This window comes from Oncorhynchus mykiss, chromosome 4 (assembly GCF_057628025.1).
Source record: "Oncorhynchus mykiss isolate SJ-2025 chromosome 4, ASM5762802v1, whole genome shotgun sequence".
NCBI lineage: Eukaryota > Metazoa > Chordata > Actinopteri > Salmoniformes > Salmonidae > Oncorhynchus > Oncorhynchus mykiss.
In genome coordinates, this window is record NC_143025.1 from 20,845,982 (window position 1) to 20,868,829 (window position 22,848).

General features: G+C 46.6%; 1 protein-coding gene across 8 annotated transcripts in view; it reads right to left on the minus strand.

Moving 5' to 3' along the window:
• Positions 1–22,848, minus strand: part of LOC110522756 (semaphorin-6B) — a 135,287-nt gene that overhangs the window by 36,767 nt on the left and 75,672 nt on the right. For 4 of the 8 annotated variants that reach the window (XM_036968406.2, XM_090231429.1, XM_090231430.1 and 1 more), the window contains 9 exons: positions 17,299–17,397; positions 15,920–16,010; positions 14,184–14,303; positions 13,592–13,680; positions 12,277–12,488; positions 6,479–6,610; positions 5,679–5,828; positions 4,685–4,864; positions 2,663–2,803 (listed from right to left, as the gene is read on the minus strand). In XM_036968406.2, the coding sequence (XP_036824301.1) occupies positions 2,663–2,803; positions 4,685–4,864; positions 5,679–5,828; positions 6,479–6,610; positions 12,277–12,488; positions 13,592–13,680; positions 14,184–14,303; positions 15,920–16,010; positions 17,299–17,397 (1,214 nt within the window). Of the gene's footprint in view, positions 1–2,662; positions 2,804–4,684; positions 4,865–5,678; positions 5,829–6,478; positions 6,611–12,276; positions 12,495–13,591; positions 13,681–14,183; positions 14,304–15,919; positions 16,011–17,298; positions 17,398–22,848 lie in introns of all 8 variants that reach the window. The other 4 variants (XM_036968405.2, XM_036968408.2, XM_036968407.2 and 1 more) reach the window with 1 other exon arrangement.

Sequence of the window (22,848 nt, forward strand, 5' to 3'; positions counted from 1 at the left end):
ATGAGTCCCCAGGTTCAGTGAACACATTACAGACATGTATGAGATGTATGAGTCCCCAGGTTCAGTGAACACATTACAGACATGTATGAGTCCCCAGGTTCAGTGAACACATTACAGACATGTATGAGATGTATGAGTCCCCAGGTTCAGTGAACACATTACAGACATGTATGAGTCCCCAGGTTCAGTGAACACATTACAGACATGTATGAGTCCCCAGGTTCAGTGAACAAATTACAGACATGTATGAGTCCCCAGGTTCAGTGAACACATTACACACATGTATGAGTCCCCAGGTTCAGTGAACACATTAAACACATGTATGAGTCCCCAGGTTCAGTGAACACATTACAGACATATATGAGTCCCCAGGTTCAGTGAACACATTACAGACATGTATGAGTCCCCAGGTTCAGTGAACACATTACAGACATGTTGGAGATGTATGAGTCCCCCGGTTCAGTGAACACATTACAGACATGTATGAGTCCCCAGGTTCAGTGAACACATTACAGACATGTATAAGTCCCCAGGTTCAGTGAACACATTACGGACATGTATGAGTCCCCAGGTTCAGTGAACACATTACAGACATGTATAAGTCCCCAGGTTCAGTGAACACATTACAGACATGTATGAGATGTATGAGTCCCCAGGTTCAGTGAACACATCACAGACATGTATGAGTCCCCAGGTTCAGAGAACACATTACAGACATGTATGAGTCCCCGGGTTCAGTGAACACATTACAGACATGTATGAGTCCCCAGGTTCAGTGAACACATTACAGACATGTATGAGTCCCCAGGTTCAGTGAACACATTACAGACATGTATGAGATGTATGAGTCCCCAGGTTCAGTGAACACATTACAGACATGTATGAGATGTATGAGTCCCCAGGTTCAGTGAACACATTACAGACATGTATGAGTCCCCAGGTTCAGTGAACACATTACAGACATGTATGAGTCCCCAGGTTCAGTGAACACATTACAGACATGTATGAGATGTATGAGTCCCCCGGTTCAGTGAACACATTACAGACATGTATGAGTCCCCAGGTTCAGTGAACACATTACAGACATGTATGAGTCCCCAGGTTCAGTGAACACATTACAGACATGTATGAGATGTATGAGTCCCCCGGTTCAGTGAACACATTACAGACATGTATGAGTCCCCAGGTTCAGTGAACAGATTACACACATGTATGAGTCCCCAGGTTCAGTGAACACATTACAGACATGTATGAGATGTATGAGTCCCCAGGTTCAGTGAACACATTACAGACATGTATGAGTCCCCAGGTTCAGTGAACACATTACACACATGTATGAGTCCCCAGGTTCAGTGAACACATTACAGACATGTATGAGTCCCCAGGTTCAGTGAACACATTACACACATGTATGAGTCCCCAGGTTCAGTGAACACATTACAGACATGTATGAGATGTATGAGTCCCCAGGTTCAGTGAACACATTACAGACATGTATGAGTCCCCAGGTTCAGTGAACACATTACAGACATGTATGAGTCCCCAGGTTCAGTGAACACATTACAGACATATATGAGTCCCCAGGTTCAGTGAACACATTACAGACATGTATGAGATGTATGAGTCCCCCGGTTCAGTGAACACATTACAGACATGTATGAGTCCCCAGGTTCAGTGAACACATTACAGACATGTATAAGTCCCCAGGTTCAGTGAACACATTACAGACATGTATGAGTCCCCAGGTTCAGTGAACACATTACAGACATGTATAAGATGTATGAGTCCCCAGGTTCAGTGAACACATTACAGACATGTATGAGTCCCCAGGTTCAGTGAACACATTACACACATGTATGAGTCCCCAGGTTCAGTGAACACATTACAGACATGTATGAGTCCCCAGGTTCAGTGAACACATTACAGACATGTATGAGTCCCCAGGTTCAGTGAACACATTACAGACATGTATGAGTCCCCGGGTTCAGTGAACACATTACAGACATGTATGAGTCCCCAGGTTCAGTGAACACATTACAGACATGTATGAGTCCCCAGGTTCAGTGAACACATTACAGACATGTATGAGTCCCCGGGTTCAGTGAACACATTACAGACATGTATGAGATGTATGAGTCACCAGGTTCAGTGAACACATTACAGACATGTATGAGTCCCCAGGTTCAGTGAACACATTACAGACATGTATGAGATGTATGAGTCCCCAGGTTCAGTGAACACATTACAGACATGTATGAGATGTATGAGTCCACAGGTTCAGTGAACACATTAAACATGTGAAATATGGTTTACTGCATGTCACACCTCACTAGGTCTAGAGACTGCTGGCATCAAGGCATCTTTGACTTAGTGATGGATCAGCAAGGCCCAAAGGCAAGAAAGTAAGACTTGTGTTGTGGTATTTTGGATTTACAGATCTGTTGAAGAGCACTTGGGGATGTGGTAAAGTATTTAGGTGCACTGAGGGTAGCTTTTTTAACGTTGGCAGAAGGTTTAGGGCCTGACTAAAGGTGTGATTTTAATGATCGGTACTGGGCGGGGCTTAGGGTAAGTGACAGATCTACTGTATGTGGCTGAAAAGTGTGTGTGAGGACAGTGACGTGTTTGTAGGGTGTGTGTGAGGTGTGTGTGTGTGACTTACTTCATACAGCGTGAGTAGAGCTGGCATTGTGCCACAGGGACCCTGACCACACAAGAGGGGAAGGCCAGCAGCAGAGAGCGGCTCACCCGGTCCAGAGTCAGGGACAACAGATGCCTCGCCTGCGGAGTGTCCTCCCCACACCTGGACACACACACAGAGTTAACGTATTAATGCACCTCAATATCAAACATCATATCACACACTGACTGCACAGAACCGTACTCTATTTCATATTGATCTCAATACACGTGACACCAAGACAACACTCACTGCTCAGTTCTTCACACCTAATGCTTCATGAAGTATAACTCAAACCAGTATAACTCAAACCAGTATAACTCAAACCAGTTTAACTCAAACCAGTTTAACTCAAACCAGTATAACTCAAACCAGTTTAACTCAAACCAGTATAACTCAAACCAGTTTAACTCAAACCAGTATAACTCAAACCAGTTTAACTCAAACCAGTATAACTCAAACCGGTATATAAATAAAAGCACAACAATAGCAGTAAAAGCAGTAACGTGCATTCGGAAGCATTGAAATGCCTGGTTGTCACAGTGTCATCTTTAGTATGCAGGGTGCTGATGGCTGATGGGTGAGGTCTAGGGTTGGATGGACATCAAACAAGCCACCAGCTACACCCTGCATTAGCTCTAATTGCCACTTAGCACTCCCACATATTTCACACACCTTCCTTTGTAGGCTGGATTTGTATCGATCTATATACATATGTGGACTCATGCATGGGCTTATGGTAATTAACATGTCTGAGAGCTGAGGAGTCATTAGGGGGAATTTATCACACACTACAGGTTTGAGATTCTACAGAAATTACAGTACGGTACGGCCAAGCTGTGACTCATACCTCACAACAAACATCCACTATGTGACAAACCAGACTGACGGACGGGGCGAGAGAGAGAGAGACGGAGAGAGAAATAGAGAGAGAGAGAGAGAGAACAAGCAACAAGTAAAAGTAAGAAATAATCAAATGGAGACAGGTAGCGAGAATAATGAAAGTGTGGACCATTAGTCTCTCCATTTCCACCCCGTCATTTCCTGGTTCATTATGGCAGCCAATCACAAACCAATTTGGGCTTTGTGGATCTCTCTCTGTGATGTCTTGTGTTCCCGTTGCCCCGGTGATGGTAGCGGTGGCCCGTCTATCTACCCTGGACCCATTAGGAGAGATGGTCTGGGGTTAAGGAAGGGCAGGCTGGGAGAATGCTGATCTGATTTCTCCATTACCTGTCTCCTGATTAGCTGGCTCCCTGCCAGCCCTGTCATACACCCCTATACCAGGCTCACAGTCACGCAACCGTCACCGCACAGCAAATCACCTCCAAACACACTCATACACCGGCACCACCGCTGCTACTGCTGCAGCCGGAACTAATTGTTCCTGTGATCTGACTCCTCTGCGCCCCATGTAAGTTGTTTGTGGAATGGAACATTGCCCTGACACCTAAATTAATGCATTGTTTTGAAGGGTAGCGAAGTTACGCTTGGAACCTCCTTTCACCTGCCGGGTAAGTTTGTGCTGCTCCGTTATAGTAAAATGAGCCCCATCTCCCTCTCAGTTGAAGCTGAGAATATATTTTACATTCATTATTTAACTAGGCAAGTCAGTTAAGAACAAATTCTTATTTACAATTACTGCCTAGCAGGGAACAGTGGGTTAACTGTCTGGTTCAGGATAACATATTTTTACCTTGTCAGCTTAGAGATTTGATCCAGCAAACTTTTGGTTACTGGCCCAACACTCTAACCACTAGGCTACCTGCAACTAGATCAGGGGGCACAATAAGCAGCACTGCCACTGTAGCTCTGGTTAGGAGACATTTCTAATTGGGCTCAGTGGAAGATAATAACCAACTAATACCCCATCTGCTTAGACTGCTTCCTATCCCCCCTGCAGTCCCACATATATGTTACAGTGAAACACAATTATTAAGAAGACGATCACAATGCCGCACAAAAAAACCTATTGGAGTCTGTCTGTAACCTGTTAATCCTTACTTGTCAGGGTTGAAGCCCTCCAACTCCTCCAGGAAGACATTGCTGCCGGACACAGTGTTGTCCCAGTTGGGGACGATCAGGAACTTGAGGATGGTCCCACGGCTGGAGCCCAGGAAGAGCACCGTTCGGTTCCGGTAGGGGCCAGCCTCTGTGTCCATCACCATCTTATTCAGCTGGTACCTGGACAGGCAGATATAGTGGTGAGATAAAGACAGTCTATCCAGTCCCATGTTGACCCCTAGTGTGGACCTGAGAGGGTCGGAGTAAGCAATATGGTGTTAATTCCACCTAGTCTGTCAAACTGCAAAGTGCAGCTGCTATTACAATTTTAATTAAGCTTAAATGATCCTATCAAATCGTACATGAAGTTACTTAGGGTAGTGTCTAGGGCTCAATTTGGAATAGGGTCTACCTGCATACCTCTCACTGTCTACTCATACTGCACTGACACTCCAGACCAACTAAATGAGATTCACACAGTAAAATATTCATCTCATTTACATACAGAACTAATTACCAAGAGCACTCATTAATATCATTCAGATGAATGGACTTGTCATGAGACAATAGCACCGTAGTTGAACTACATGAGTCCTGTGTGTATGAGTTAATGTACCACTGGGTATTTAATATTCCACATACAACTTGTCACACTCATTTTCTCCTCCCTGCTCGGGCTCGGCTGGTGGCCAGTGGGGTTTGATGCATCCCAGCTGCTTGCCTCCTGCAGCAAACCCTCACAGTGAGCGGATCGAGTGACCGCCATAAACAGAAGGAGCACCGGCCCACAGACTAATGCCTGTGTGTTCATGCAAATTAGGTCTGGGTGCATGGGTCCATGTTTTAGTTTGTTAGCAAGCCCTCAACACAGTTTGCCCTGAGACATGGTAAGACACCATAGAAGTCTACAGCCATATCTCAGGGCAACAGAACAGTATGTTTGTGTGTGTGAGTCTTATCTCATGTCTGTGATAAGAGAACAGTGGAGCCTCACCTGACCATGGTCCTGACAATCCAGGGGCTCTGTCCCAGTGAGGGTACAGCCTCATCCATCAAGGGGTGGGTCTTGACAAAGTTCAACATCTCATCAGGGAAACCATTGGATGAGTTGAACCTGGAGCCCTGGATGGCACAGCCTCCTGGCCTGTGGAGGGAACAGGGCTTAGCACAGGCTGACCCATATTTCTATTTATTTATTTTACCAGGTAAGTTGACTGGGAACACATTCTCATTTAGAGCAACGACCTGGGGAATAGTTACAGGGGAGAGGAGGGGGGATGAATGAGCCAATTGGAAGGCGGGGATGATTAGGTGGCCATGATGGAATGAGGGGCCAGATTTGGAATTTAGCCAGGACACCGAGGTTACCACCCCTGCTCTTACAATAAGTGCCATGGGATCTTTAATGTCCACAGAGAGTCAGGACTCCCGTTTAACTTCCCATCTGAAAGACGGCACCCTACACAGGGCAGTATCCCCAATCACTGCCTTGGGGCATTGGGATATATTTTTTTAGACCAGAGGAAACAGTGCCTCCTACTGGCCCTCTAACACCACTTCCAGCAGCATCTGGTCTCCCATCCAGGGACCAACCCTGCTGAGCTTCAGAAGCGAGCCAGCAGTGGGATGCAGGGTGGTATGCTGCTGGTAAAAGTACCATAGTACTTAGGCACAAGCTCACATTACCAATGTTGAACTGTGAGAAAGGAGCTATAAGCTATAAGTCAGCTAACATAGCATTACACGACTAGACTCATACAGTAGATCAATGCTCTATGTTATGTGATACAGTACCTTGGTTTGGGAATGAGCTCATCAGGAACAGGGGTCCATATAGACTCAGGTGACTTCTGCTCCTTGAATCTCCCATCAAACACCCCAGCCAGCTGCTCCATGTCGAAGGCACACACTGCTGAACCAGGGATACTACAGAGAGAGAACCAGATACAAAGGATAAGGCAGGGGTAGATAGATAGTTAAATAGATAGCACTGGACCAAACAGAAATGGACAATAAAGATTATGTCCTATATGACATTGAAGTTGGTATGTGAAATATACACTGAGTATACCAAACATTAGGACCACCTTCCTAATATTGAGTTGCAACACCCCCCTTCTCGCCTTTGGCCCTCAGAACCACCTTAATTCTTCGGGGCATGGACTCTACAAGGTCTCGCTCAAACCGATGCGCCTGGCACCTACTACCATACCCTGTTAAAAGACACAACACTTTTGTCTTGCCCATTCACCCTCTGAATGGGACACATCAATCCATGTCTCAATTGTCTCAAGGCTTAAAGATCCTTCTTTAACCTGTCTCTCCCCCCTTCATCTATACAGATGGAAGTGGATTTAACAAGTTACATCGATAAGGGATCATAGCATTCACCTGGATTCACCAGTCTATGTCATGGAAAGAGTTGTTCATGTTTTGTATACTCAGCGTACGTTTTGTATTAGAATCAGTGAATATAGGCCTACAGGAATTGAGTAGTTAAGGAAAGAGGAAACACTCCGAAGACAATACTATGGAGCCCATAAGACATGTACCAATAAAATGCCTGCACAACTTGGCTGTTGCTAAACTCCTCTTGAACTCACTGACCCAGAATGGAACAAAAAAGTCCCCACAATTGACTGAACCAAACACTACAGTGCTGTTACTGTGGACTAGAGTGTAGTAGTTAGTGGAGAGAGAGCAAGAGAGAGAGAGGGAGAGAGAGAGAGAGAGAGATGGAGAGAGAGAGAGAGAGAGAGAGAGGGAGAGAGAGACAGAGAGAGAGAGAGAGAGAGAGAGAGAGAGAGACATAGAGAGAGAGAGAGACAGAGAGAGAGCGAGAGAGCCGTGTCAGGACAACAGGGGATGAATACGAAGATCTCTCTTTCTCTCTTGTCTCCTTCTCAGGGTCCTTCTCTTCATTTTGAAACCTCCTGTTTCTGGTAAGACGACATGTGAGTCTGTAGAGTGACTTAGTACTTCTCTTGAACAGCACAAAGTAAACCTGAAAGAGTGACTCAGTGCCCGCCGGCTACCTCACACCCACTCCCTTCTCCCTTTCCCAGCTCTGACACTATGTCCTGAGAGAAGGGGTGAAATAGAGAGGGTGAGGGTGAGAGAGAATAAGAGAGAGAGCTACAGAGGTGTAGAAGGAAGATAAAGAGAGATAGGGAGAGAGCACTGCAGAGAGAGAGAGAGAGAGAGAGAGAGAGCGAGAGAGAGAAAGCAAGCAAGCTTGAAAACAGTAGAGAGAAAAGGAGTGAGACCTTGCCACTCACACCAACACTCCATCACTCCAGTGTTAGGGTCAAGTAGTGACACACACCGACAGAGGAGCTAATGGTCTCTCTCTGCGCTGCCCTATGCACCTTGGCCTGCCAGTGGAGAGATTTCCAGGGATTCTCTGAGTAAGCTGTCAGAGTTTTACCTTGCTGAGTAACCATAGGCTTTTTCCAGCAAGGTAACCTAATACAGCATTTGACCAGGTCAACCTCTCTCCCACTTGCTTGCTATTCATACATTGTATGGGGAATATGAATGCGCCTCATGCCAGTGTGCTGTAGCAGAGCTTCAGGCTTTCTACAGGCCTCTCACAGGAGGCACCAGATGTTGGCATGTGACACTGCTGCCAGCAGTACACTGGTCACAGCGTGCCCTCCACTCTCTCTTCTCTCTGCCCATGTCTGTTCTCTCTGCAGGTCAGTGGCTCTGTGAGGCTCCCTGCCTGTCTGACAGCCTACCCTGCCTCCAGTTCTATCTCTCTGTATTCTGTACTCGTCCTCTTCCTCTTCTTCTTCTTCCTGTTCTTCTCTCTCCGTTTTGTTTGATTTCTTTATTGTTCTCTCTCATCCCCTCTCCCTCCCTCATCTCTGCTCTTTCATCCGTTTCTCAGTTTCTCTTCTCTTCTGATCTCTTTCTCATTCTCTCATTGCTCATTTGCTCAAATATTTGCTCATGACATGACATTAGTTTGGCTTTATTGTCCCAATAAAAATAATCTCTCTGTTCATACTATGCTTATTCTATTTCTGTCCGTGTGGAGCTGGTGGTTGACTGACAGGCAGTACAGGCTGAGCTCTGTGCTGTAGGAGGCTGTTGGAGTGGTCAGACTTTGTGTCAGACCACATCCTCACAGTTTAACCAGCAGACTGACAGCTCTCTATAGCCCAGCTCCAGTGACAGCATGATGGCTGATGGAGGCTAGTGGGTTGGAAGGAGTTCTTCCGTCTAGGGCTCAAGGTGAGGTGACAGAATGTTTTGTTACGGCTTCGCTCTCTCTTCTCTCTCCACCTGGGGCTTAATCTCTCTTTCCACCTCTCTCCCCATCTCTTTCTCCACTCTCTGCACACAATCAAACGCTTTGTCATTTCTGTCCATGTCTGTCTGCTTTCTCTTCCTTTACTTCTCCCATATGCTTCCTCAGCACCTGGTAAGGCCCCAGTGTGTATTCTCCTCCTGCCTCAACCCGGGGCCCGGTGGACGTATCCAGGTGTGACTCCCACCCTGTCTCCTTGGTGTCACAGCCTCACAGCTCCCCTGTCAACTGTGTCTTCTTGATGGCTCCTCTGAGGCTGGGTCCCCAGAGAGCCCTGCACTTCCCCACAGGGGACTTCTCCAGCCGAGTACCAGGCACCATCTGGTCAGGCCAAATCTACTACAACGAAGCCTACTCCTAGCCCCAGGATAGCATAAAGCATAGCCTAGCTGGACTTGTCTCACCTCCATGTTACAGTATCTTCTTAAATTGTCTCTCTATCCTGCTGCTATAAAAAGCACCCCTCCCTTTCACCTGCAGGCTCGGAGGTGCTCTCATATCCTCCTCTCATAGCCTCCCCTGCTCCTTTAACTCCCTGACCTCCTGCAGTTCCAGGGGGTTAGGTTGACCTGTGCTGTGAGGAGGATCAGGTGCTCAGAAGAAACTCAAGCCTCTCTTTAATCCACTCAGACAGAAAGGACCAGGGGCAGGAGAAGTGGACACGCTGAAGAACTGGAAACCCAGAAGGATTTGGCGTTTGTGTTGCTAGGCTAGCTAACGCTGACATCATAGACCAGGATTGGAGATAGAGGCCTGAGCAGCTGCAGGCTGTTTCATGGGGCTGTAAACTCTATTGTGGGTTTGTAGGTATGACAACCTGAAGAATAACAAGCAAACATCAAGGGAAGCTGGTGGGAAACTCTTAAACCAGAGCTCTTTTTCCACTATTCCCACGCTGTTAGCACATGTGCACACGCGGGAGATGATAGAATATCTCAAAATGGCCACTCCAGATTGACCAAATCCTCTTCCCTGCTGTTCCCAAAACACGCAATTTGTCTGGTAAGGCTTTTAAAAGTATGGCGCAGAGGACCACATGTGGTTGGGAAGGTTTATGGCGTACCCCTCTCTGTATCTCTCTTCCCCCTCTCTTTCTTAAACTTCCCCCTTTCTCTCTCTCTGTCACTCTCTCTCTGCCTCCAGCTGTTTATAATGGAGCATAGCTATGGAGCGGTTCCCAGGCGGGTAGTGTGTGTTAGTGTGTGTTAGTGTGTGTTCAGCTGGGCCTCTCCCTGACATGCTGGTCACAATGTTATCTGGGAGTCATTGTTGGCCCTGTGTAAACTATCCATCTCTCTCTACAGGCACACCGCTCCCATCCCTCTCCCATCCCTCTCCCATCCCTCTCCCATCCCTCTCCCATCCCTCTCCCAGCCCTCTCCCAGCCCTCCGGCCAAAAGATAAGATGCAGTTGATGAAACCGTTTTAAGTCTGAAAGGGTGGCGTGCGGGAGAGCTGCAGATGTGTCCCGTTATTGACTTCCTTGTCCTTCAAAGGGTTTGAGAGTGTCTTCCTCCACTCTCTCTTCTCTCCCCTCCCTCTCTCCCCCTCCCTCTCTTCTCTCCCCTCCCTCTCTTCTCTCCCCTCCCTCTCTCCCCCTGCCTCTCTTCTCTCCCCTCCCTCTCTTCTCTCCCCCTCCCTCTCTTCTCTCCCCTCCCTCTCTTCTCTCCCCTCCCTCTCTCCTCCCTCTCTTCTCTCCCCTCCCTCTCTCCTCTCCCCCCTCCCTCACTTCCTCTCCTGGCTGCCACAACAGCAGCCATTACGAGTAGAGGATGTTATTTGAGCTGACATTAGTTGAGATTTGCCCTCTGCTGAAATACATCCTGCTGGCTCCTCTGCTGATATACATCCTGCTGACTCCTCTGCTGCTGATATACATCCTGCTGGCTCCTCTGCTGATATACAGCCTGCTGACTCCTCTGCTGATATACATCCTGCTGACTCCTCTGCTGCTGATATACATCCTGCTGGCTCCTCTGCTGATATACATCCTGCTGGCTCCTCTGCTGAAATACATCCTGCTGGCTCCTCTGCTGATATACATCCTGCTGACTCCTCTGCTGCTGATATACATCCTGCTGGCTCCTCTGCTGATATACAGCCTGCTGACTCCTCTGCTGATATACAGCCTGCTGGCTCCTCTGCTGATATACATCCTGCTGGCTCCTCTGCTGATATATATCCTGCTGGCTCCTCTGCTGATATACATCCTGCTGGCTCCTCTGCTGATATACAGCCTGCTGACTCCTCTGCTGATATACATCTTGCTGACTCCTCTGCTGATATACATCTTGCTGACTCCTCTGCTGATATACATCCTGCTGGCTCCTCTGCTGATATACAGCCTGCTGACTCCTCTGCTGATATACATCCTGCTGGCTCCTCTGCTGATATACATCTTGCTGACTCCTCTGCTGATATACATCCTGCTGACTCCTCTGCTGATATACATCCTGCTGGCTCCTCTGCTGATATACATCCTGCTGACTCCTCTGCTGATATACATCCTGCTGGCTCCTCTGCTGATATACATCCTGCTGGCTCCTCTGCTGATATACATCCTGCTGGCTCCTCTGCTGATATACATCCTGCTGGCTCCTCTGCATGGGAGAACTGCATTGATTCCCTATTAGTCTGCTCTGTATACACAGCACACACACTATCTCTCAGGTGATATATAAGATATATATAAGACACATACACACAATGCAGCTCAGGGGACCTTTCCTCTCCTCCCTTGCATTGTTCAATCTGTTTATTATGCTTTCTCTGCAAACATCTTCAGCCTCATCTAATCCTTCTATTACCAAGCAGCATCCCTCGTTCCTTCTCTTTCTATTGCATCACTCTAATCTCTTCAAAATAACAACATTTTTCTTCCATTTCATCACTCTAATCATTTAACAGCACGTTTTGCCTCTCTAAAAGCAAATGCTTGTGGCAAATAAATGTGCCTAATCCAGAACTGTACCTTCTCCATAAACCCCAACCATCCCCCTCTTTTCAGGGACTTCCCTGTCTATCAGTCAGTCTGTCCGTCTGTCTGTCTGTGTCGGTTTGCCTGTCTCTTTGTCTGTCTGTCTGTGTCTCTGTCTGTGTGTGTGTGTGTGTGTGTGTGTGTGTGTGTGTGTGTGTGTGTGTGTGTGTGTGTGTGTGTGTGTGTGTGTGTGTGTGTGTGTGTCTGTCTGTCTGTCTGTCTGTCTGTCTGTCTGTCTGTCTGTCTGTCTGTCTGTCTGTCTGTCTGTCTATCTGTCTGTCTGTCTGTGTCTGTGTGTACCTGTTAGCAGGGGTGGAGAAGACTCCCAGGATGATGTCCCTGCCATGCATCCTGATGACAGGGCTGGTGGAGTGGAGCAGGTTGAAGTAGAAGTGGGAGTCTCCAGGGACGGAGCAGTTCAGTCTGGCTTTCAGGAAAGAAGTCCACTGCTTCTCCAACACCCTCTGAGAGCCCCCCAGGTCCGCCTTACACACACGCGCCACCCGAGACACCTGTACCTGAACACACATGCACGCAAGTACGTGGAAAAGACAGAACAGTCAATGACCTCGCACTGACTACATATTGACTACATACTACAAACTACATATCAATGACCATGTACAGAGTTTTCCACACTGAGACAGTTTAAAGCACACATTAGATTTAGTGGTTGATATATTCATGAGCCCATGGATATATATTTAAGCACTAAGGCCCGAGGAGTGTGGTATATGGCCAATATTCCACGGCTAAGGGCTGTCCTTCCACACGACGCAACGCGGAATGCCATGTTATATTGGCCATATATCACAAACCCCTGAGGTGCCTTATTGCTACTATAAACTGGTTACCAATGTAATTAGAGCAGTAAAAATAACTGTTTTGTCATGCCCGTGTTATACAGTTAGATATACCACGGTTGTCAGCCAATCAGCATTCAGGGCTCAAACCACCCAGTTAATAATCAGTTTTATACCACAATAAACATTCTTCCAAAACGAAGATGAAACCCTTTTTAACAAGTTGGGTGATAAAAAAAAAGTATTTGCAATGCGTACGACCACATTTGACAGATTATTGTTTTAAAATGGTAAATTAATATGTATTATTCCAGGATATGTCAGTGCATTTCAAATGTGTTCTTTGAAATATCTCAACCCACACAACTGTGGTACAGTGTAAGTCTCCACTTACTGGGAGCCCTATAAACATGCAGCACGAAATGCCTGCGCCAGCACATTTCCACCAAATGTGAATAGCTCATTTATTAGATAAAAAGGCTTCTTGTTACTGTCCTATTTTTTCATGAGCACGTATCCCAAATCTGATATGACTGATGCCATTTGGAGCTGTTATGAAAACGCTTCTCCCCTGTCTAATTCAGACGCAAGGTTGTTCGCATAGCCCACTGTTATTATATTAGATATGCAACAGCACAGATACACAGGAACACAGATACACAGAAACACAGATACACAGATAAATGGAAAAAGGTCATCAGAAGCACTAGGCTGGTATTGACATCTGAATAATTACATGAGATGGAACATCCAGGCAGGCAGACACACTACACACAGGGGAGTGTCCAAAGCTTTACCAGTTTGTCTCGTACCTTCTCCAGATAGTTAAACTCCACGGCCATCTCTCTGAAGAAGAAGTAGATGTGAGGACCCCATTCCACTGAACTGACAAAATAGGGCTCTGGAAAAGGAGGGGAGAGGGCCATGTTACACAGCAATAGCTACCGTAAGAGCTATCGGATGCCTCCCTAAATCCCAGCCACAAACACCAGGGTTGTGTTTAGTATGCACCAAATTAGAGAAAATGGATGGAAATAGAGGTGTCAGGGAGGTGGCTCATTTCCGTTGTCAGTTTCAAAACATTCTTGTGTCATGCCTACTGAACCCCATCAGGCATAGCCCACAGGCACAGAGCAGACTAGAGCCCTGGCTCCTCTGACATCAGCAGGGATGTAGTGAATCTGATCCAGATATTGATCCTGATACTAAGTGATGTGGACATAAACACATCGCCTTTAAACAACAACAACAGAGACAATACACACACACACACACACAAATACAAATAAATACGCACACACGCACGCACACAGACACACGCATGCACGCACACACACAATTGTACACACACACACACACACAAACAAATACACACAAATAAGTATGTTTAACCGAGGGGCGTACCTCTGAACCATTTGGAGTCGTGTTTGACAGTGCGGAGTGCAGGACTGTCCCCCAGGCTACGGTAGATCACTGCATCTATTGCCAGGAAGTCCGTCACAGTGGCCGTAAACAAATTCCCCTCTGGCAAAAACACACACCAGATCAGTGAGAATGGGAAATCGAGACAGTTACAGCTCAACCTATAAAGAAATTGCAGAGGATAGTTTATATAATGACAGTACAGTACACTAATCAATGCATATGACTGTTGACCAATGAACAATGTATAATTGGATGACAACACACCCCAGACAATGACGAGACAGCCTATAGGGAGGAGGTCAGAGACCTGGCCGTGTGGTGCCAGGACAACAACCTCTCCCTCAACGTGATCAAGACAAAGGAGATGATTGTGGACTACAGGAAAAAGAGGACCGAGCACGCCCCCATTCTCATCGACGAGGCTGCAGTGGAGCAGGTTGAGAGCTTCAAGTTCCTTGGTGTCCACATCACCAACAAACTAACATGGTCCAAGCACACCATGACAGTCGTGAAGAGGGCACGCCAAAACCTATTCTCCCTCAGGAGACTGAAAAGATTTGGCATGGGTCCTCAGATCCTCAAAAGGTTCTACAGCTGCACCATCGAGAGTATCCTGACTGGTTGCATCACTGCCTGGTATGGCAACTGTTCGGCCTCCGACCGCAAGGCACTACAGAGGGTAGTGAGTACGGCCCAGTACATCACTGGGGCCAAGCTTCCTACCTTTCTAGGACCTCTATACCTCTATACGCCAAGTCTAGGTCCAAGAGGCTTCTTAACAGCTTCTACCCCCAAGCCATAAGACTCCTGAACACCTAATCAAATGGCTACTCAGACTATTTGCAATGCCCCCACCGCTGCTATTCTCTGTTGTTATCATCTATGCATAGTCACTTAATAACTTTACCTACATGTACATATTACCTCAACTAATCAGTGCCCCCGCATATTGACTCTGTACCGGTACCCCTCTGTATATAGTCTCGCTATTGTTATTTTACTGCTGCTCTTTAATTACTTGTTACTTTTATTTCTTATTCTTATTCATATATATTTATTTATTAAATTGTATTGTTAGTTAGTTAGGGGCACATAAGTAAGCATTTCACTGTTAGGTCTACAACTGTTGTATTCGGGGCGCATGTGACTAATACAATTTGATTATAGATAATTCCAGTTGTCACGGATCCTTCCGGAACTGTCATTACGCACACCAGGTCCCTATTCCCATTTCATTAGTAATTTTATAAGTGTGCCCTTTGTTCACCATTGTCCTGTCGATTATTGTTCCAATGTCCGTTGGTCGTGTGAGTACCTTTGCTGTGTTGTTTTGGCATTCGTGCCGCTTGTATTGTGCAGAAGATTACGGGTCGAGTGCGATTGTGTATTTATTCGAGGTACTCCTCGCTCTTTTGTTTGGGTCTCAACCCTGTGTTTTGTATCGTGTATGTTTTGTCTTGGTCCCCGTGCCTATACATGGCACGCTGTAATTTGGGTAAATAAAAAACCCTATTACGCATTCCTGCGCCTGTCTCCCGACCATTTATACCGACGTGACACCAGTGGTGCAGAGTGGACAAATTCACTCTATTTCTACTCTCCAGTAATGTGTAAAAAAGGCTTCCTATTGTTTCAGCCACTGCCATTGTTGACGTGGTGATGGGAACCTGCTTCAGAATGAGGTATTTAAAGCAATGATAGTGTTTTCTCCTCACCGGCGAACAGAGCCACGTTGGCGTGTTTAGGGTCATAGGGGCAGCGGGCCATGCCACTGACCGTCTCTCCCACCATCTCCAGTGTGTCTCCCTGAAACACACACACACACAGTTCACTATATAGTGTTGCTGGGAAACAAAGAGTGAAGTTTACCGTCACATACAGTAAACATATTTTTGAACTTAACATAGTTGGGAAGTGGGGAAGGACTAGTAATCAAGCACCCATTGTACTTGTCGCATGTTACAAATAAAATGTTATTTGATTTGACATACATGCCGACAGATTATGGCAATTAGTATATATTATAACATATTCACAGCATTGTTATTCTCCCTCTGCAATCGTGCAAATACTGAAGACAACAACAACAACAGGAACAAATACACACAAACACAACCTTTTGAAATGCATGCAGCTAAACAACCACAGGCGAAATCAAAGTCACACAGACGCCAACACCGATTGAAAATGAATGAAATAAATGAAACACTGTGGTTGTCATTAAAACCAGCTATAAATAAACCCTAGGTGTGCTAACTAGTCCCAGGAGAAGCCCTGAGACCGTCAGCCCTACACAGGTTCCACTGCTCATTAACAGCCAGAGATAATGGGCCAGGTATAGAGGAGGGAGTCAGTGTGCTGGTATGTTGGAGATGTGACAGACTGAACATAACACTTCTCTGAAAGCCTTTGACACTTAAACTGGATGCCCCTATCCCCCATCTCCTTCCTCCCTCCCTCCTTCACAAGCTTTTTCAACTCGTTAGTCTGATTGGAAGAGTCTGGATGTGGCTGTACAACGGAGCAGGTAGATAAGTAGCTCCGAGGTGTGCTCTTCCAGGACAGAGTGTATGACCGGGGGGGAGCAACTCCAGGTACATGAGCAGTGCAACCACTTAGCGTTTTCCTTCTACTTGCCTGCCTGGGTTTCACCAGAGGCGAAGAAACGAACCAGCCAGACACATCATAAGCACAGCCTCCTCCTTGGTTCCAGCTGACCCTCTCCCAGCCCTCAGCTCTGCACTATGACCATCTGTCTCTGCCGCTCTACAAAAACAACCTCCACAGTTTAAGCGTGGTGCAATAGCTACTGATATCTAGCCGATATCTAGCCTCTCTCTGTCTCTGCCTTAGGTACGAAACAAATGACAGAAAACAAGTTGTAAATTTGTGAGTAAGCAACATGCTTAATCATGTTTGTGAGCGAGCTCCAGATTCCAGAGAAAAGGAATAGTCCATTTATCAACGATGCACCAATCATTAGGCTTGATGCATGGCTGGACTGCTGACAGGTAGAGATGCGCTCAGCTTCCCCAAGCAGCAATGACTGCTGTTTGAGTTTGACAGACAGCGTGTGTGTTCTATAGGTACTCACAGTATAGTTGGCACACAGCGGATTGAAGGCGTTGGTCCCACAGACAAACAGACCTCCTTGTCGACTCAGCAAAACCTTCATGAAGTTCCGACACTCGTCCTGATAGGAGAGAGAGAGAAATGAGGAGGTCCTAATCAGAGTGGATAGTCTGTGACTTATTATCCTACTGCAAGGTGAAATGAGGCTTCTAAATGCATGATGGGAGAAATGATCACATCAGAATGATCAAATCAGAGTGGATAGTCTGTGACTTATTATCCTATTGCTAGGTGAAATGAGGCTTCTAAATGCATGATGGGAGGAATTATCACATCATTAACACTGTCAATCTCCTCATTACTCAGCCCTACAGAGGTTCCCAGTCTGCCGGCCTGTAGCATCAAATACTTTCCATTGGCTCACACCAGCTATTGATTGACAGATGGAAATCCCAGCTAACTTTGTCCTTTCAACCACCACTCACTTTACTGCGGTGGTACAACCCTTATTACCATGATTACCATGTTAACAAGCAGCGCAGCAATCACCAGCAGATCCAATTATTGATAGTTCAACATTTTATTTATGTAATCTGTGTGAGTGTGTGTCAGTGCAGTGAGTTGTATCCCTGTACATCTAAATCCCTACTGGCCTGTACCCCCCTCGCTCCCCTCTCCTGTCCAAGTCAGCGTGGCTCCAACTCCAGCTCCTGGCCCTGTGCCTGGCATCTCAGCCCCTCCACCACGGGGGAGCAGAGCCACTGATGTCATTGGAGGGAAAGGGGGGTGTGGGGATGGGAGAACGGGGAGGGCTATTCCAGATGCTCCAGCCCCAAACAGGGTTCTGTTTATCCACGGTGGAGCAGAGTGGCCCGAGCAGGAGCGGCGGGGGGCAGCAACGTGTGTTGAGTGAGGCGAGGTTAGAATTCCCCACACCGCTGTGGTACTAGACAGGGAGACGTGTGACAGCCACTACTAACTGCATACTAAATCATGAGTGTGTGTGTGTGTGTGTGTGTGTGTGTGTGTGTGTGTGTGTGTGTGTGTCACTGCACAGATTCATTGTTCGTGTCAGTGTGATTTGCATGTTTGTTTTTCAGTGGGACTGCAGTCTATAGGCTGAAAGCATAAAGCCAGATGTAACACATTACCTGCTAAAAGACAGAACGAGACACAGCGCCAAAATCTCAGTTAAGATTGTACAATAAATACCATCACATGAAGTGTGGGCTTTTGGCATGGCCCTGCAATGTAAATTGAAATACAGGATGTCTGCCGTTTAAACAACAGGGAATTATATTGTTTGGAAGCCTCTCGTCTCTTGTATCATCATTGTATCACTTTATTCGCTTGAATGGTGTTTCGCTTGAATTCTTTTTTACATTTTATAATCTGCCTCCATATACAGATTTTATTTGTCTCCTGTATTAAACCACACAGCCTCGTCAATCCATCCCCCTGTTTCCCTCCTCTCTCCAATCTCACCATTTCCTATCCCTGGACACACTCCAGACAAAGCACCACCTGTGCTGGCTGGCAGTTCTTTCACGTGACCCACATCCAGACGATCGCAGCTCTACTTCTCACTGTTTGTGTTACAACACTGCATTATTAATACAGAGCAGCCCGGATGAATTGCGCAGTGTGCCGCACATATGAATACAAACATAAACATGTTGGTATTTGTGGTATGGTGTGTGAGGTTTCCTTCCACTGCAGACCTCTCTCTGTTGATTTCCAGTCTCTAGCCCATCCCTCAGTCAGTCTCAGACAGACCCAGACCCAGACCTCACTCAGAGGAACAACAACCCTCTGTTACAACAACACATCTGCTCACAACAACCCACCGCAGTCAGAGAGCATTACAAACGAAGACTTCCTCCACCTAGACTAGTGTATCTGGTTTCCATTGATCTAATCCTCCTGATGTTGAAATTGGTTGCACAATTGCACAATTCACCAGGGTGGCGCCCCTTGTTGTAAAGCAACAGTATGTTATTACCTAAGCATAAAGACTCAAGGAACCTCTAAAAGAAACCAACTTCCTTGGACCATGATGTTTTTACTAAACTGAGGAAGAGCTAATGAGCACAGCCGAGTTTAGCCAGGCACAAACGACACACGTCAGCTACGCTGCTCCATCACAGGGTAATATTTAGCAAACAGCTTCTCAGTAAAACCTTAAAAGTTTCCGTAGCATGCTCGATTGAGTCCATCACTGCTGGGATGAGGCAGAGCAGAGGTGTCTTTGCCAAGTGCTCCAGAGCCAGAACTCTTCCTACACTCCAGCAGGCTACTCGTGTCTCTTCCTCTCCTCCTCTTTGCTCTTCTCTCACCTCCCTCTCATTGGGTGAGCCACACTTGACTGCAGGCCTGTCATTTCATGGCAACAGTCTGACTCAGACTTTGACGTAAGGCAGAGTGACTGGTGCACGAGCAGACGGGGGGTGAATGCGGAGGAACAATTAACAGCAGTGCTAAATTAGCACAAATTTGCCAGTACAAAAGCACTTCCTGCCCGCATTCTCTCTTACTCAGCATGCTAGTACTAATCCACATCCCCTCCCGAGCTTGTCTTGTCTCTCGCAGAGACTGTTTGATGCTAATCCTGAGTGAATGCACTACAGGCCAGCATCAACATCTCCCCTGAAGAAGAAGAGGAAGAGGAGGAGGGCGAGATCCCGAGACTAATGAAGACAGCTTTGTGGCAGTAGTGGTTAGGACAACTGACAGGTGACCTGGAGATTGCAGGGTCAGCTCCCTGTCGAGTTCACTGCGGTCTATTCTTGACCAGAACAACCCAAATTACTGCAGTGTGTGGCCTGCTAAGAACTCAGAAACATGTTCACCACAGGGAGGAGGTCAGAGACCTGTTAGTGTGGTGCCAGGATAACAACCTCTCCCTCAACGTGATCAAGACAAAGGAGATGATTGTGGACTACAGGAAAAGGAGGACCGAGCACGTCCCCATTCTCATTGACGGGCTGCAGTGGAGCAGGTTGTCCACCAGCAAACTATCATGGTCCAAACACACCAAGACAGTCGTGAATAACAACGCACAACAACGCCTATTTCCTCTCAGGAGACTGAAACGATTTGGCATGGGTCCTCAAATCCTCGAAAGGTTCTACAGCTGCACCATCAAGAGCATCCTGACTGGTTGCATCACTGCCTGGTATGGCAACTGCTCGGCCTCCGCCCGCAAGGCACTACAGAGGGTAATGAGTACGGCCCAGCATATCACTGGGGCCAAGCTTCCTGCCATCCAGGATCTCTATACCAGGCGGTGTCAGAGGAAGACACTAAAAATATTCAGCCACCCTAGTCAAAGACTGTTCTCTCTGCTACCACACGGCAAGTGGTACCGGAACACCAAGTCTAGGTCCAAAAGGTTTCTTAACAGCTTCTACCCCCAAGGCATAAGACTCCTGAAAAGCTAATCAAATGCCTATTTTTACACTCCTGCTACTCTCTGTTTATTATCCATCCATAGTCACTTTACCTCTACCTACAAGTACATATTACCTCAATTACCTTGACTAACCGGTGCCCCCGCACATTGACTCTGCACTGGTACTGTAACGATTGTCGTTGGTGGAAGAAGGTGAGGACCAAGGTGCAGCGTGGTACGTGTTCGGCATTTTATTAAATATAACTGAACACTAGATAACAAAGTAACAAAAGGCACAACCAAAACAGCTCCGTCAGGTGCAACACACACTACACAGAAAATAACTACCCACAAACACCAGGTGGGAACAGGCTACCTAAGTATGGTTCTCAATCAGAGACAACGATTGCCAGCTGCCTCTGATTGGGAACCATACCAGGTCAAACACATAGAAATAGAAAACATAGAACACAAAACTTAGAATGCCCACCCCAACTCACGCCCTGACCAAACTAAAATAGAGACATAAAAAGGAACTAAGGTCAGGACGTGACTGTATATAGCCTCGCTACTGTTATTTTATTGTTGCGCCTATTTTTCTTTATTTTTTATTTTTTTAAACTTTTTTACTTCAGTGTCTTTTAGTAAATACTTTCTTAACACTTATTTAAAATTGTATTGTTGGTTAAGGGCTTGTAAGTAAGCATTTCACTGTAAGGTTGTTGTATTCTGTTGTATTCGGCGCATGTGAGGTTGTTTTGAGCAGCCGGAGAGCCGCTGTATATAGGGCATCTGCAGAGATACTATATAATAAACATACAATAAGCTGTGGAACCATATCATGGTTAGACTGATCTTGTCTGGTATAGAGGACTGAAATGCAGACCCCCTCTGAGAGTGGGTATCAACAACATATTGATCAAACAATCTCACTAAGTGCTGCACATATCAATGCAAACCTGCTCTTTAAAAAAGTCTAGATGGAATTTCTTTGTTTGCATACTGACTGGCCTTGCCCTTGTGCTTGGCATTGAGCCAGCCCCAGCTGGGGAGTCTCTCTCTCTGTTTCTGAGTCTAGGCTGCATACAACTGAGACAGTCTCCAGGGTTGGGAGAAAGAGAAGTAGGAAGAAATAAAGAGAGAGAAAGAGGGAGAGAGCGAGAGAAAGAGGGAGGGAACCCATCTGCATTCAGCTGGACAATAAAATGGCTTCTTTAAAGTCCACCAGGAGGACGAAGGATGTTGAATTTCCCACCCAATTATGAGAATATGCCCTTTCTGATCAACCAACCAGAAACATTTAATTACAAAACCAATTAATTTGGTGGCGAATGTATCACATCTGACAAAACCATCCCGGGAGCCGGACAGGACATTTGCAGGAGGCGAAGTGGATAAGTGGATGGTGTGGATGGTGGAGGAAGAGGGTGGAGGGTAGAGAGTGAGTGGAGGACAGGGGCCTAGAGGATAGAGGTGTGTGTTTCTACGTGTACATGTGTCTGTGGGTGAAGGCTAAGGGGATGGTGTGGATGGTGGAGGAGGGTGGCGTGGGTGGAGGGTAGAGAGTGAGTGGAGGACAGGGGCCTAGAGGATAGAGGTGTGTGTTTCTACGTGTACATGTGTCCGTGGGTGAAGGCTAAGGGGATGGTGTGGATGGTGGAGGAGGGTGGTGTGGGTGGAGGGTAAGGGGATGATTATCTCTGCCTCATTCTTGTGTGACTCACTGCATTACCAGAGTCATTAGGGGGAGGATGGCCTTTTATTCTTCTCAGTCAGGCCTGTGGCTCTTTTTAGGGGCAGGCAGGTGGGACTGACTCCCCCCCCTCTCCCCATAACCACTGTTGTCTCATTTTACATTTGAATAACTTAGCAGACGCTCTTATCCAGAGCGACTTACAGGAGCAATTAGGGTTAAGGGCACATTGACAGATCTTTCCCCTAGTCGGCTCTTGAGTTTCGAACCAGCGATCTTTCGGTTGGTTATTGGCCCAATGCTCTTAACCAGTAAGAGCTACCTGCCGCTAGGCTACCTCCTCCACCTTCCGCTCCCTATTCTCCGTTGAGCCTTCGTCTCGGGGTGTCTCACACAGATTTGATGTCAGGTGTTATTTTCAGTGTTAAGTCAGTCTTTTTTCGCTCTCCTACACAGACACCTTTCAATAATGCCCTGGTCGGTTTGTG